General features: G+C 43.6%; 1 protein-coding gene across 1 annotated transcript; it reads left to right on the top strand.

Annotated features, from left to right (window-relative positions):
* Nucleotides 1-1,721: 1,721 nt before the first annotated feature.
* On the top strand, nt 1,722-16,762 carry si:dkey-225f5.4 (uncharacterized). The gene is made up of 12 exons (XM_063217825.1): nt 1,722-1,797; nt 2,295-2,391; nt 2,495-2,618; nt 3,043-3,104; nt 3,194-3,259; nt 3,762-3,917; nt 6,119-6,175; nt 6,356-6,498; nt 7,796-7,958; nt 8,827-8,966; nt 12,468-12,630; nt 16,326-16,762. Exons 1-12 carry the CDS (start codon nt 1,775-1,777, stop codon nt 16,389-16,391), a joined length of 1,260 nt encoding a protein of 419 aa, XP_063073895.1. The 5' UTR covers nt 1,722-1,774; the 3' UTR covers nt 16,392-16,762.
* Nucleotides 16,763-16,970: the final 208 nt, after the last annotated feature.

Genomic DNA, 16,970 nt, shown 5'->3' on the forward strand with positions numbered 1-16,970 from the left:
GTGAGGCCTATGGCTTGCTATAATGCTAAGGCAAGGCAAGGCAAGGCAAGTTTATTTATATAGCGCATTTCATACACAGGTGCAACTCAATGTGCTTCACAAAGTTAACAATGTAAATGAAAGGAAACAGGGAAGAAAGAAGGAAATGAATTAGAGTCAAAAAGCATTTAAAAACATTAAGATAAAACATAAGGTAACATAAAATAAAATAAAACAAATTAAATAGAAATAAAAATAATAAGAATAAGTAATTTAAGCTAGGGGAAAGCATCTGAGAACAGCTTTGTCTTGAGTCTACATTTAAAGCTATCAATAGTGGGTGCATTTTTTATGTCATCTGGAAGCTGGTTCCAAAGCTTTGAAGCATAGAAGCTAAAGGCTGCCTCTCCACACTTTGTTTTGACTTTTGGAATCACCAGCAAATTCTTCTCCGTTGACCTTAGTGACCTAGTTGGTGCATACAGCTGAAACATATCCAGTAGATATGTGGGTCCCATTCCATTTAGTGATTTAAACACAAGTAGCATAGCCTTAAAATCAATTCTGTAGCTTACTGGGAGCCAATGCAGCGATCTTAAAATTGGAGTAATGTGGTCGAACTTCCTTGTCTTTGTAAGAACCCTTGCAGCTGCGTTTTGTACAAGTTGAAGCTGTTTAATGGTTTTATTGGGGAGGCCAGTAAAAAGACTGTTACAGTAATCAACTTTACTAGAAATAAAGGCATGTATTAGCTTCTCCAGATCATGTTTAGACATCAGGCCCCTAAATTTAGAGACATTTTTTATGTGATAAAATGCAGACTTAGTAATAGCTTTCATGTGACTGTTGAAGTTTAGGTCACTGTCAATGAGGACCCCAAGATTTTTAACTGTTTCCCTTGCTTTCAGTCCCTTTGTTTCAAGGATAGTAGCAATCTTTTGTCTCTCCTCTCTTTTCCCAAATATAATTACTTCAGTTTTATCTGTGTTCAGCTGGAGGAAATTGTGAGACATCCATTTGTTAATTTGGTCCATGCAATGATAGAGTGATTCAAGGGGGGTATAGTCATTTGGGGACATAGATAAGTAGAGCTGGGTATCATCCGCATAGCTATGCTATGCGGATAGCTGTGATAAGCCCATTCATATGCTATGAGAAATCTGTTCCATTTTAGCTGAGTATTTTGTCCCAATTTACCTGACATCTTATATTCAATAAATCACTTCTCCTTAATAATGTAAAGCTCATAGTCCAAATGTTTTGATATCTTGTGAAACATTTAATAAAACAACATGGTATTTCACATGGGGTTATTCATATGACCAATTGACTAGAGGCCTCAGAAATGTGTTGTTCTTTTCTAGTTTTTTATTTTATTTTAAAGTTTTCTAGTTTTAAAAGTATTTTCTACTTTCACAAAGCAATCACTCATCATAATCATATCATATATAATAATCTGGTTATATTATTACAGAGCTAGCCTAAATTAAAACAAATTCAATAACAGAACCAGAGTCAGTGAAAATAGCCAAAAAGATAATTAAACATTTGACACAAGAGGTTTGACCTTTTCCCACAGTTGATAGGATAATCAAGAGGAAACAGTTTTTCTGAGTAGAGGTTTTTTTTTTTTTTAAATTATTATTATTATTTTTTTTAAATTCTGAGTGAAGTCATCCTAGGAAAAAAAATCTGTGGACACACTCGGTCACGTGATATGACAGACTGTTTGCTGATTGGTTTCGATCTGACCAGTGGCTGTTGAGCTTTGAGCGCGTTCCGTTCAAAAACAAAAATGGCGACCGGTGTTGTTCTCCGGTAAGTAAAAAGTGCACAACAACAATACTATTTCACTGATTGCGTGGATTTTAACAGCATTGTTGACACAATTTCAGCATCGGTATAACTTTCAACTGTTGTGAATGTTGTGAAAGTGGGTTTAGTAGCCCTCTTTGGCTTGGTGTTTCCTTGTCGTTTACTTTGGTGCTGTTCCGGTGCTTGAATGGCTAGTCCATAGGTTTGTATGGGTTGGTCAACTTAATGGTACGTAAACCTACCGTAGTTATCTCTCATCGTTTTAACAACTTTTCTTAAATTGGTAGTTTCTTATCCAAAACGTATGCCAAAGAACTTGTTTTGTTGGCAAAAGGCTTACCCTGACGGACACTTGGCGGTCGTGAGCTTTATTATGATAGGCTACGTCGTAATGGACGTCTTCTATGTTGAAATGCGGACGGCACCTATAATGGCAAATGAACAATTTAGAATACCGGTAATGTCTCGGACAAAACTGACGTTATGCGTTTGTGGCCAAGGTGGCTGGAGAAGTCAGACCCTGCCCAGCTCTTCTCCGAGTTGGCTGCAGACCCACAAGACACCTTGGATGCAGAGATGATGGTTTCCCATCTGATGGTAAGAACACTGTTAAGCATTTCTGCCCCTTCTGGACATTTTTGACGAGCACATCCGAGGACCTTTGTCACTAAAAAATCCTCTCCACCATCCCTCATTCCAGGCCAGTCGTCAGAAACAGAAACTGATGTGCCTGCAACTGTGCATGCTGGACAGCATGATGGAGTTCCTGTGCGAACTGAAATCCCCACTTGATTTTCTCAACGACCAGTGCCCAAGAGCTTCAGGTGAGATTTGACTTGCAGGCCATCTGTCATTTTGCACTCTGTCATTTTGGGATGACTTAAAGGGACATTTTGTCCCATTTCACCACCACACAATAGTACTTTTGGGATGATGTTTGGAGAATGTCAAGCCATTTAAAACGTGTGAAGTAACACATGCCCCCATTAGCTGACCAGGAACTCAGAAAAGACTGAATAATTTTGCTATCTTCGCCCTAGTAACGGTATTGTTGAACTGTTAAGAGTGTTATGGGGATGAAAAACTGTGTGTGTAAGGTGTTGGTTTTACGCAGTTGTCTCTAAAGATTGAGTGCCAGGGTGGTCTGGCTGCTGAGGAAGTGTGTGTGTGTGCACACGTGCATGTATGTATGTGTAATTAAAGTGTGTGTGTGTGTGTGTGTGTGTGTGAGATTTGATGTGTGTGTAGAGGGTGATTCTCGTAAGCAGTGGAAGGCCCTTAAGAGGCAGTACCAGGCTGGTCTGGTTGAGGTGTGTGTGTGCCTGTATGCATGTGTTAGTATGTGTAATTGTTGTTGCGTGTTCGTGTCCGTGTGTGTGTGATTTGATGTTGTGTAGAGGGTGATGCTCGTAAGCAGTGGACGGCCCTTAAGAGGCAGTACCAGGCTGGTCTGGCTGAGAAGGAGGTGTGTGTGTGTGTGTGTGTGTGTGTGTGTGTGTGTGTGTGTGTGTGCGCGCGCGCGCGCTGTAGTGTGTGTGTGTGTGCGCGCGCGTGTGCGTGCGTTGTAGTGTGTGTGTGTGTGTTTATGTGTGTGTAGAGGGTGATCCTCGTAAGCAGTGGAAGGCCCTTAAGAGGCAGTACCAGGCTGGTCTGGCTGAGGAGGAGGAGGTGTGTGTGTGGGTGCGGACACGTCCCGGTGTTCGTATGTGTAATCGTAGTGTGTGTGTGGGTGTGGGTGCGGACACGTCCCGGTGTTCGTATGTGTAATTGTAGTGTGTGTGTGTGTGTGTGTGTGTGTGTGTGTGTGTGTGTAGAGGGTGATTCTCGTAAGCAGTGGAAGGCCCTTAAGAGGCAGTACCAGGCTGGTCTGGTTGAGGTGGAGGTGTGGGTGCGGACACGTCCCGGTGTTCGTATGTGTAATTGTAGTGTGTGTGTGTGTGTGTGTGTGTGTGTGTGTGTGTGTAGAGGGTGATTCTCGTAAGCAGTGGAAGGCCCTTAAGAGGCAGTACCAGGCTGGTCTGGTTGAGGTGGAGGACATGACTTGCCGTCTACAGGAGCAGAGTGTACAGCTACAACAAAGGAGGGACAAGCTCAACACACTAGTACTACTGCTGGAACAGAAGGTAACACACACACACACACACACACACACACACACACACACACACACACACACACACACTGGACATTGTGGTGCTAATGCTGGAACAGAATGTACACAAGCACACCTTAGTTATACATAATATACAGTGCTCTGCAGTAATGAGTACACCCCTTTTGAAAACTAACATTTTGAACAATATTTCAATATACTGTACAAACAAAGTTATTTCCAAAATGTGCATAGAGTAAGTTTAATACAGCATGTGTGAAGCTTACCACAGAAAAGTAAGTTTAAAACTAAAGTAAAAAAAAAATGTAATTCACAAGTTAAAATGAGTTGTAGTAACATAGTAATGCCATGTACAGACCAAGAGCGAACGAAGCGACGGAAGTCATTATTTCTCTATGGAGGGCACGCGACCTGCGCTACCAAAGCGAATTCGCTAGGAGCGAAGCTTCTTGGGCGACCAGAGCGAATTTTGGCGATTAAACTCAATCTAATCGCATGCGAATTCGCTCTGACGCTGTTCGGCGAAAACCAATAGGAACGTTCATATCTCTGAATGTCCCAGGCTGTCAAGCCAGAGCCGTTATGTGATTAGCTGTATCAAACATGTTAATGCTGCGTCTGGAGCGAATTCAAGGCGAAACTTCTGCTACCCACGCTACCAGGCAGCGTAGTTCGCTCTTGGTCTGGACACGGCATAAGAGAGTAGTGTTAGAGGAGATTAGCCCACCTGTTGCTCCATCTGACACTCTGCCAAAATTAGCATTAGCTTTAGCATTTTGGTGGAGTGTCAGGTGAGGTACTCATGTCAAGTGGGGTATTCTTCTCTAACCCCACTCTATTACGGTACTACTTTATAACAACTCATTTCCACCTTAAACCCATTGTGTCCTGGAAAAAAAACCCAAAAATGGCTAAAGGATGGGTGCATGGTTGTTCGAATATGGCTAAAAGATTAGTGCATGTTGATCTTTTTCTTAAATGTCAGCACCTTCATCTCCCATCAGGAAGTGATGCCTCTGTTGGTGAAATTCACTTTGTCCTTCACTATACAGCTCCAGGCCTTTTTATTAGAATACCATGAAAAGTTGATTTATTTCCATAATTCCATCAATAATGTTAAACTGTCATGGATTGTAGATTCATGGCCCAGTTTTTTTAACTATTCCAATCATTATTTTTTTTCTTTTTATATACGTTGGCCTTCCAGCTCAAAAAACCCATGAATTGGGGAATTCGCATTATTAGAATATTGTTATAAAATCACATTTTTCTTCATCAAAATTCGGGTCACATTAAATCAGTTGAAATTTAGTACTTTCTACATAACATGCAATGGTCAATACTTGGTTAGGACATTCTCTGTCTTCATAATGGCCATGATGCGTTTAACATTGAAGTCAATGGCAAAAACAGTGCATGGGAGTTATGGAAGCCCAGATATCCTTGATGCTTTGCTGTCAGCTGTTCTTGTTTGTTGACCTGGTGCCCCACACTTCCCTCTTCAATATACCCGAAGATTTCCATGCCACGTTTTGGTGTTAACTCACCAGTTTAATTCTAACTCAACAGAAATTAAACCCCATTCATTTTCAATGGGGATTCATTTCTGGTTATTTAGAATTAAACTGGTGAGTTAGCGCCAAAACGTGGCATGGAAATCTACAGGGTATATTGAAGAGTGAAGTGTGGGGTACCAGGTCAACAAACAAGAACAGCTGACAGCAAAGCATCAAGGATATCTGGGCTTCCATAACTGCCATGCACTGTTTTTCCATTGACTTCAATGTTAAACGCATCATGGCCATTATGAAGACAGAGAATGTCCTAACCAAGTATTGACCATTGCATGTTATGTAGAAAGTACCAAATTCCAACTGATATAATGTGACCCGAATTTTGATGAAGAAAAATGTGATTTTATAACAATATTCTAATAATGCGAATTCCCCAATTCATGGGTTTTTTGAGCTGGAAGGCCAACGTATATAAAAAGAAAAAAAATAATGATTGGAATAGTTAAAAAACTGGGCCATGAATCTACAATCCATGACAGTTTAACATTATTGATGGAATTATGGAAATAAATCAACTTTTTCATGGTATTCTAATAAAAAGGCCTGGGGCTGTATATACTATGTGTGCCCCTGTTGTTTTCTTTGGAGTCCCAAGTATGGTGTGAGTCACAGTAATGTCTCACTTTCTCTCTCTCAGAAGGAGGAATGCCAGGCTGTAGAGCGCATCAGGATGAGGAAGAACAAGACCGCTGAGGTAGGTGTTTGGAGTAGAAATAAAAATTACAGGAAAAAAAAGAAGCAACATGTATGACTCAATGAGTGAAAGAGTGGTTAGCTCAGTGTGTTTGTGCAAGCAGCCATCATATTCCTGGTTCTTTTCTCCTCTCCTCTCCTCTCCTGTCCTCTCCTTCATATATCCCGGCCCCCATCTCAGATGCAGACAAGTCTGGGGCTGGATGACTCTCTGCAGAAGGCCCAGCATGCTTTGCAGCAGTGTGAGCGTCAGCTGGGGAGCCTCCAGCAGGAGAGTCACGGCCTGCAGTCACACCTGGACCACCTCTCAGCCATCAGAGACGGGTACACACACACACACGCACATGCACGCAAACACACACACACACACACAGAGCCTGCAGTCACACCTGGACCACCTCTCAGCCATCAGAGACGGGTACACACACACATACGCACGCACGCACACACACACACACACACACACACCTGGTCAGCCATCAGAGACGGACACACACACACACACACACACACACACACACACACACACACACACACACACACACACACACACACACACACACACACACACACACACACACACACACACACACACACGGAGCACCTCTCAGCCATCAGAGACGGGTATACACACTGACACAGCCTTCAGTCACACCTAGGCCGACAGAGGACTGTGCCACTGCCCGATCCTGCACCTGGCGGGTCGGGAGTCGAACCGGCAACCTTTGGGCTACGAGTCTGACGCCCTAACCGCTTACCCATGACTGCCCATTAATAAATGAAGATATAGCCTGTGCTGGATTGCGCATGTCAATGGGATTTCAAACTGGTAGTGACACTGCCAGGGCACAAGGTGGCACTGGTTTTCACTTTCCATAGATGAGAGATTTGTTTGCGGCAAATCTATTAAATGTTTATGGCTTTGTCTTTGATTGCGTTTTAATATGCGACCTTGCCTCCTCCACTTGCCTCCTCCACTTGCTTCTCGTCATGATGACATCACTGACAACAGCATTATATTTCAATAGCTTACAAAAGCTCAATTGTAATGTCTTTTTCTCATTTGCAATTGGGATGGTGAATGAAAAACAGTCCCTCAAAAGTTGTTGTGGTGAGGCTGACAGCTGGGAAACTTTATCGTTTTCTCCACGGAGGAGGGGCCAGGAGGCGGGACAAGGAGACAAGCACAAGTGGAGGAGGCAAGGTCACATATTGGGATGCACCCATAGACTTCAGCTAGTATGTATAAAGCATGCATGACATTCTTCCTGACTAGAAAGGTCTTCTTGTTTTTCCTAACCTGAAAATGGAGGCGTATGTGATTTTCCTGCTTCTGTAGCTATTGCCGACCACAGCCCAGATTAAATAAAATGTACTGTAATTAATGGGGGACACGGGAAATTAAAAAAAAAAAAAACCTTGTCAAGGAGTACCATTGTTACTGCATGGTTTCAGAGCTGTGGGATCATACACCTGCGCCAAAATGTGATGAAATTTCAGCACAATATAACGGCCACAATTCAGTGCGACATCAAGTCTGTGACATCAAGAATGTCTGACCAAAATGCATGCATGTCTGTCTGTCTGTCTGTCTTGCTGCCTGTCTGTCTGTGTGTGTCAGGCTGCTGAGCTCTCTGCAGGTGTGTCAGAGCCAGGTGCAGTACCAGGTGTCGGCCTGGGTGAGCGCCACTGACATGAGCGTGGAGCTGAGACCCCACAGCCAACAGCTGGAGCCCCTCAAGCTCACGGTCACCCCCAAACCCCCACACCACTTCCACCTGCAGGTCAGTCAGTCACCCCCAAACCCCCACACCACTTCCACCTGCAGTTCAGCTGACCTTTGACCTTTGGCATATTAGAGGCCAGGGGCGAGATCAACTGATGCACATAATAATCAAAATGAAATAACATGTCTCTGTAATGTGTTAGCAAATGTTCTCATTTTCATGATTATTTATAAGAAGTCATTATGACTTACTTGTGAAAGTGGAAAGTTACACTTTCATACACAAATAGGTGGATCTCCTGCCTGAATTACCAGTCAGAGACATTTTTTGGCTGCAAAACGTACAATATTTGGGCCAGACAAGCAAATATCAGTATAGTTAGCTAGTAAATATTCATGAAAAAATCAAATATGTGGATGCGTAGCATACTACATTTAGAAAACGAACGACTAAATAGATAACACACTGGACCTTTAAGAAACAGATGAAGACTTGATCCTCATTACAATTTGGTAACCATAACCTAACCACGCCAATGCCAGCGCCAACGCTACAAAGTGTCGCTATAAAAATACGATGACATGCAATTGTTTGGGTAGTATTAGATAAAGCAGACCCTTTTTTGTCCATTCATCAGAATCTGGTGAATATCAGACCAATTTAAATTAAAATGTACACTGAGTCTACAAACTTGAGCATAATATCCGCTTAAGTTCAAATGCAAACAGTCACTGAAGTCGCTCAAATCACCTCTTGTCACCTCAAATCTCTTTTTTGTCTTCTGTCGCCAGCTCCTCCATACCAAGTCAATTACTTCCGTCACCGTTGTCACTTTTGATGTGTTTGTGCCATCATAATTGAGGCTCTGCCTGGAAGATTTGGTATTAATAGTGTTTTTGACTGTGCCACTGCTGCCCCCTGTCAGGTATTCCAGGGTAATGCAGGTGTCCAGGAGGAGACCCTGCGAGGCAGTGCTGAGGAGCTGGGAGCCACTATGCTGCTGGTCATGCAGAACTACTTAGCACAGGGGGGCATGCTGCACGAGATGCAGACGCTACACTCCAGGTACACCACACACACACACACACACACGCACACACAAAGGGGGACATGCTGCACGAGATGCTACACTCCAGGTACACCACACAAACACACACACACACACACACACACACACACACACACACACACACACACACACACACACACACACACACACACACACACACACACACACACACACACACACACAAAGGGGGACATGCTGCACGAGATGCTACACTCCAGGTACACCACACAAACGCACACACACACACACACTTATTATTATTTTTTTCAAGTCAAGTCAAGTTTATTGTCAATTTCTTTACATGCACTGGTCATACAAAGAATTTGAAATTGCGTTTCTTGCTCTCCCATGCAGACATAGACTAATAAGGACATAGACAGTATAGACATACACCGCATTTCACATTATTACGCAAATTACATTTTTTGCCGTTTTCCTAAATAATCAATAGAAATGACAGTCGTCATAATTTTCAAGTAATCGGCCATTAGAGTACAATTCAAAAGTTTTTGAATGAACCTTCCAATGATAACGGTATTTTTTTAAATAACAAAAAACTTAAAATGCCCAAAATGCTCTGTTCCAAATTATTACGCAAAACAGTTTCGTAGTGTTGTAATACAAATTTCTTTCTTTTTTTCCCATTTACATCAAAACAGTTGGCATTTGGTACCTTCTAAATTACATTTCGATGTTCAAAACTTGGTCATAAGCTGTAACTGGAATGCTGCGTTTAACATGGAAGTCAATGGCAGGGCATTGCATGGGAGTTATGGAAGCCTAGATATCCTTGATGCTTTGCTCTCTACTGTTTTTGTTTGTTTGGTCTGGTGACCCACACTTCACTCTTCAATATACCCGTAGATTTCCATGCCACGTGTAGGTGCTTTGGAGGTGATGGCATTCTAACTCACCAGACATAGCATCCCATTCATTTTCAATGGGGTTTTATGTCTGGTGCGTTAGAATGTCATCACCTCAAAAGCACCTAAACGTGGCATGGAAATCTACGGGCATATTGAAGCGTGAAGTGTGGGTCACCAGACCAAACAAACAAAAACAGCTGAGAGCAAAGCATCAAGGATATCTGGGCTTCCATAACTCCCATGCAATGCCCTACCATTGACTTCAATGTTAATCGCAGCACTCCAGTTACTAAGACAAAGAGCTTATCACCAAGTATTGAACATTGAAATGTAATTTAGAAGGTACCAAATTCCAACTGTTTTGAGGTAAATGGGAAAAAAAGAAAGAAATTTGGATTACAACACTACAAAACTATTTTGCGTAATAATGTGGAACAGAGCATTTAAAGTTTTTTATTATTTAAAAAAATACCGTTATCATTGGAAGGTTCATTCAAAAACTTTTAAATTGTACTCTAATGGCTGATGACTTGAAAATTATGACGACTGTCATTTGTATTGATTATTTGGGGAAACAGCGAAAAATGTCATTTGCATAATAATGTGGAATGCGGTGTAGACAGTACTCATACATGGACATAAGACAGTATGGACGTAGACATTGCTCATACAGACATTTAAAGTGCAAGACTGGACAACAGAAGTCTTAGAGAGCAGAGAACATACATTAAGAGGTGGTATTTTGTTGTGCTTTTTCTAAAAGTCCTTTATAGCATTCTGACATAGTAATAGTAGCATTTGAAGAAAATAAATAATTAAAAAAGGTTTATTAAATACACCAGCAGCAGTATGTGTGTGTGTGTTTGTATGTGTTTTGTGTGTGTATGTGTGTGTGTGTGTGTGTGTGTGTGTGTGTGTGTGTGTTGTGTGTGGTGTGTGTGTGTGTGTGTGTGTGTGTGTGTGTGTGTGTGTGTGTGTGTGTGTGTGTGTGTGTGTGTGTGTGTGTGTGTGTTTAGTGCAGGTAGAAAGTGCGGTGTGCGTCTGTGTGTGTGTCTGTGTACCTGTGTATGTGTGTGTGTGTGTGTGTGTGTGTTTGTGAGTATGAGTTGTGTGTCAGTGTGTGTATGTTTGGGTTTAGTGCACAAAGTGCAGTGTGTGTGTGTGTGTGTGTGTGTGTGTGTGTGTGTGTGTGTGTGTGTGTGTGTGCATGTGTATGTTTTGAGTTAGTGCAGGTTGAAAGTTCAGTCACAGATGTAGTAGTGCAGGTGGAATGTTCAGTCGCAGATATGGTGGTGGGGATGAGGGGGGGAGCGTTGTCAGTGGCCTGGCTGGATAGAGGCTGACAGTGAAGGGAGAGTGGGTTCAGTGTTCAGTATCTTGATTGCTTGATGCATCGTGCTGCTTGCAAGCCTGGTGGTACGGGAACGGAGGCGCCTGTACCTCTTTCCAGAGGGCAGGAGGCTGAACAGTTTGTGTGCAGGGTGGCTTGTGTCTTTGATGATCATCAGTGCTTTCCGGGTGAGGCGTGCGGTGTAAATGTCCTGCAGGGAGGGGAGTGGTACTCCAATGATCTTCTTCGCTGTGTTCACAACACGCTGGAGTGTCTTCCTGTTTTTCTCCGTGCAGCTTCCTCCCCACACTGTGATGCAGCTGGACACGACGCTCTCTATGGTTCCTCTGTAGAATGTTGTCATGATGGAGGGTGTAGCACTTGCCTTCTTTAGTTTGCGCAAGAAGTAGAGACGCTGATGGGCCTTCTTCGCCAGTGATGTAGTGTTGGTGGTCCAAGAGAGGTCGTCGCTGATGTGCACTCCATGGAACTTGGTGCTGCTCACTCTCTCCACAGCATCACCGTCGATGGTCAGTGGTGGCAGTTGTTTTTGGACCCTCTGAAAGTTGACGACAATCTCCTTGGTCTTGTTGACATTCAGCAGGAGGTTGTTGTCTTTGCACCATCTGGCCAGCAGGTCTACTTCTTCTCTGTAGTGGGTCTCATCGCCCTTAGTGATGAGGCCCACCAGTGTTGTATCATCCGCAAACTTCACTAGATGGTTAGTGCTGTGGGTCGTTGTGCAGTCATGTGTCAGCAGCGTGAACAGCAGGGGGCTGAGAACACAACCTTGCGGAGCCCCGGTGCTCAGGGTCAGGGTGCTTGAGGTATACATAACTATTTAGCATAGGGGGGCTTCCTGCACGAGATGTAGACGCTACACTCCATGTAGAACACACACTCACAGTAGTGTTGCTCTCTGTGTGCTCGTTCATTGTAAGGTTTGCCATAACTAACTGTCGCCCGGTCCAGAAGTTGCTGGTGCTCTCTGTCTCACTCACTCTCACACACACACACACACACACACACACACACACACACACACACACACACATACACATACAAAGATTTTCACTGATAATTTTATCTGTGCCTCGCCTGGTTGACACCAGACCATATGCCAAGTGAGAGTCTTTCAGATCGGAACGATTATGCAAAGCGGCATGGGATTTCCCTGGCTAATGTGTGCCTGTTCTCTCTCTCTCTCTCTGTCTGTCTGTCTGTCTGTCTTTGTCTCTCTCTCTCTCTCTCCCCCTCTCTGTCTCTCTCTATCTCTCTATCTATCTCTCCCTCTCTCCCAGGTTTGCCATTGACTGGCGTCCGGCTCAGCGGCTGCTTGTCTTCCTGAAGACGGCCTCAGTGGTGTGCCACCTTGTAGTGGAGGAGGGGTACCCCACGCAGGGCAGCGCCACCCTACAGGCTGTACGCAAGGAGGGGCACGAGCTCAACATCGCCTCCCTACAGGTCAGGAGGACATGCATGGAAATATGGATAGCTTGACAATGCACGCGCAGTCACACACACACACACACACACACACACACACACACACACACACACACACACACACACACACACACACACACACACACACACACACACACACACACACACACGCCTCCATTAATGGGCCAAACGGATTCATTACTTACAATCTAGTGCTGCATGTTCCAAATGACTTTTTTTTTTCATTATATATTTAATGCCATATTATTTTACCTGTCCAATTCAGCCAGGTGATTGGCTGGTTGAATGATCACCTGGTTGAAATGGACAAGGGCATTTGGAATATGTGGCACTAGATTTTAACTAATGAATACAGTGTTGCCCAGCACTAGACACCACACACACATTCATACAATACACAACACACACACACAGCCCCAGCTACCGTCACAGTTCTGAGAGGGGCTACCTATCAACCAGTTAGGCCACTTACAAACCCATTCCTCTGCCTTTGATTCCTTCATGACCAATGGCAGAAATAACGTGTCTGCCTTAATCTGGTGGAAATACATGATTTTCACAGCCTTGAGTTTTTCTTGTGCACGTTATATTTTTATTTTTATTTTTTATTTTACCTTTATTTAACCAAGGAATGAAATCACATTGAGAATAAAGTTCTCTTTTTCAAATGAGCCCTGGCCAAGGCACATAGTCAAGCACATACCTCCTACAACAATGCTCACCGTGCAAAAGTGCATAAAGTTGTTCCCATACCAACAAATATTACTTCAGCAATATATACATGGGTTCTAAATTGTGTTCATAACCTGACTGCGCGAACCTAGCTGCGCACAACTCAACCGCTGATTGTTGGAAACAGCTGTTCCGCTGCTCATGTGGTTGGCTGCCAATGTCTTGCCCCTCCTCATAACATCGTGTTGATGAACACTGAGAACCCATGTATACAGCTCCCAATCAGTTTTCATTTTTTTTCAATTAGATAATTCATGCCATCAAGCCCAGGGGAAGAGGCCGGGTTTGGAATGTTCCAAAGATGATGCCAACACATTTCATTCAGTTTGTGAACAACTTTTTTCCCCTTTATTCTACTATTATACTGGAATACAGCCAAAGACGTTTGATATGGCAGAGACGATATCCAGGATCCATATGACGGAAGGAGTGCGTTACAATATGCGACCTTGCCTCCTCCACTTGTGCTTGTCTCCTCGTGCCAGGAAGTAATATGTCATGATGACATCACAGACCACAGCATTATATTTCAATATCTTCCAAAAGCTCAATTGTAAAGCCGTCTTCTCATTTGCAGTCCCTCAAAAGTTGTTGTGATTAGGCTGACAGCTGGGAAACTTTATCGTTTTCTCCACGGAGGAGGGGCCAGGAGGTGGGGCGAGGCCACAAGCACAAGTGGAGGAGGCAAGGTTGCGTATTGTAACACACTCAAGGCTCTATGGCAGTCATGCTCCATAGAGAGGCTAGGAGAATGCCGATTTTTTTTTTGTCGTTTTGACTTTATTTATGATAGGACAGTGAAAGTGGTGACGGGAAGAAAGTTGGGAGAGAGAAACAGGGAAGGGCCGGCAAAGGACCCGGTCCGGGAATCGAACTTGGGTCATCCGCATGGTAGACGAGTGCCCTACCGGTTGTCCATGGCAGGGCCAGGGAGGCTAGGAGAATGAATTTGTGTTCAGTTGAAAGTCGTGTTCATTTGGGAGACCAGACCAAATTCTAATTCTTTGCATTGGTGATGTGCGCTACAACTTATCTTGGTCTACCATATTGGTGATCTTGGATACAGCCATACCTGGTGTTAGGACTCCAGGCTCTTCTATTAGATGATTTACCTCTTAACTTACCCTGGTTTACTCCTGAACCAGCTTCTTAGTATAGGCCCCTGAAGCGTCCACTGCAGACTGCACCTGTACAGAGCATGCCGCAGTGCAGGCAGACATGGACGCCGTCTCGGACTCCACACACGTGTGGTGGCTGGCTTGCAGTGCAGACATCAGTTATGCAATAAGGGTGTGTGCCTCCAGGGTAGGCGGGGGTGTCATTTGTTTCGCAGTTAAAGTATCCGTTGTGTGTGTGTGTGTGTGTACACGTGTGTGTGTGTGTACACGTGTGTGTGTGTGTACACGTGTGTGTGTGTGTACACGTGTGTACGCTGTGTATGTGTGAGCGTGTCTGCGGGGGTGCATGCGTGTACGAGCTTTTGTGTGTGTGTGTTTGTGCGACTGAGTGTGCGTGCATGTGTGCGTGTCTGTGCATTCCTGAGATTTGAGAATGAGTGGGCCAGTGAAAAGGGATCCTGACAGCTTAATTTCAGCTCTGCTGTTGACACGGCAACACACCCCTCGCAACACAAGAGGTCACCGCATTCTAGAACGCCACACCCACTCCTGCAAATACACACGCATAGTTTTGTGTGTGGTCTTCTTGTGTACATTTATACTATTACAAGTTCTAGTTCTAACATACAGTATGTGACTGGCCACAACAAAAAAGCAGGCCGCAAATAGACCATATTGAGTTCTTCATATATTCGAATAGTGCAGATTCTAGCCTTTACAATGATGCCTTACACATGGGAATTTGGTAATATGAAGTTGAAGTTCTTAAACTTTGAACTTGAACTTGAAATTTGGAATGTGAACTTCTTAAAGGAACAGCCCACCTTATTTCTGGAAATCGCATACCTGTAGTGAAGCCCTGGTAAAATATGAGAATACATAGGATTTGTAATGACGACAGTGTAGCCATATTAAGCGTATCAATGGAAGTATATGGTACCAAATAAAACATTTAAAATAATGAAAATGAATGTAGAATTCACCAGAGTGCGCATCTGCCATTTAATTCCGTCCAGTGATCACTTGTGGCTTGATGCTAATGGTACCATTTACTTCCTGTGATTATGCTACACTATGCTATTTTTTTTAAACTAAGTACTGAACACACTTAGGGCTTTCAGGCCGACCAGAACGGAGCTGGAGCCGGTGCCCGCACCAGTTACGTTCGGCACTAAAGTGCTTATCTGCGAACCCCCGTGTTCATACCGGCTCTGAACTTTTTCCACAGGTGACTTTGTTACCCGGATGAACCTGCTGATGGCCATGCTGTCATCACGGTTCGCGGAGAAAAAACAAGTATTTTGTGGTTCGCATTGTGAACCAACTTTCCAGTTTGCGAACGCAAATATCTGTGGCGTGAACACAACGGCCGGTTCACGATTAGGTGCGGGAACGGGCTCCAGCGCGGTTCTCAGTCGGCCTGAACGCGCTACTTGAGAAGAAAATTGTACGCACATTCATGTGTAACATTTGGAATGCAAATGTGCGACAATAGAAAAGGTGTGGACTGTTCCTTTAAATTCCTTTTAAGCACATTCAGCAAAAAATGTAAATCACAAAAAAAGAAAAAAGATCTTCAACGGCGATTTTGTCAGTTTTGCTCTTGGAGACATGTGACTGGGGGTTTGAAATCCAGTCACATGCCGTATGATGTGCCTGTGGTGGGAGTTCCTGCTGTTACCACCTACAGTAAATCAATAGGAAGACCTTTTGATCTTTGGCTGTATGAAAATAAGGAAACTATAATAGTTGTGTGTGTGTGTGTGTGAGAGAGAGAGAGATTGTGAGAACATGTTTCCACATTCATGTCATGTGTTTGTCTCTTGTTGTCTTGTATTGCAGCCTCCGTCGCCTCAGCCCAGCCTGACTGAATGGCTAGAGTTCCTGTCCTGCTGCCCAGACCTGTGAGACCTGCTGTCCTAAATACGCGCACACACACCTGTATCTGACCGGGTCTGCCACACACACACACACACACACACACACACACACACACACACACACACACACACACACACACACACACACACACACACGCGCGCGCGCGTCTGCTCAACTGGCCTCCTACACACTCACTACACACATTTGCCTGACTTCCTTGGCTCGTAATAATCAACAGCCTCTTATCTATGTGTGTCTTTGTTTGTTTTATTCTGATTTGCCTATCCTTTACTTGTTCTTTACTTTGTTTTTCATGTTGAATTTGTTCTTTTTTCCTTCTCTTCCTGCTATTGTGGCTGTCAGCTGATGTCATCAATAAAGTGTCTGTGCATTGGAAATATCTTTGTTTTGGGGTTTGTGTGTGAGTTTGATTTGACTATTGGTTATCAAAAGATCAGTAGATCAAAATAGGCAAATGTTACACAAACTTAAAGGTGTACCGAGTAATATTTTTAGTTGTTAATTTCCAGAATCCATGCTGCCCATTCACAAATGTTACCTTTTTAACAAATACTTACCACCAACATAAAAGTCTAAGTATTCACT

Source organism: Engraulis encrasicolus, chromosome 2 (genome assembly GCF_034702125.1).
Source record: "Engraulis encrasicolus isolate BLACKSEA-1 chromosome 2, IST_EnEncr_1.0, whole genome shotgun sequence".
NCBI lineage: Eukaryota > Metazoa > Chordata > Actinopteri > Clupeiformes > Engraulidae > Engraulis > Engraulis encrasicolus.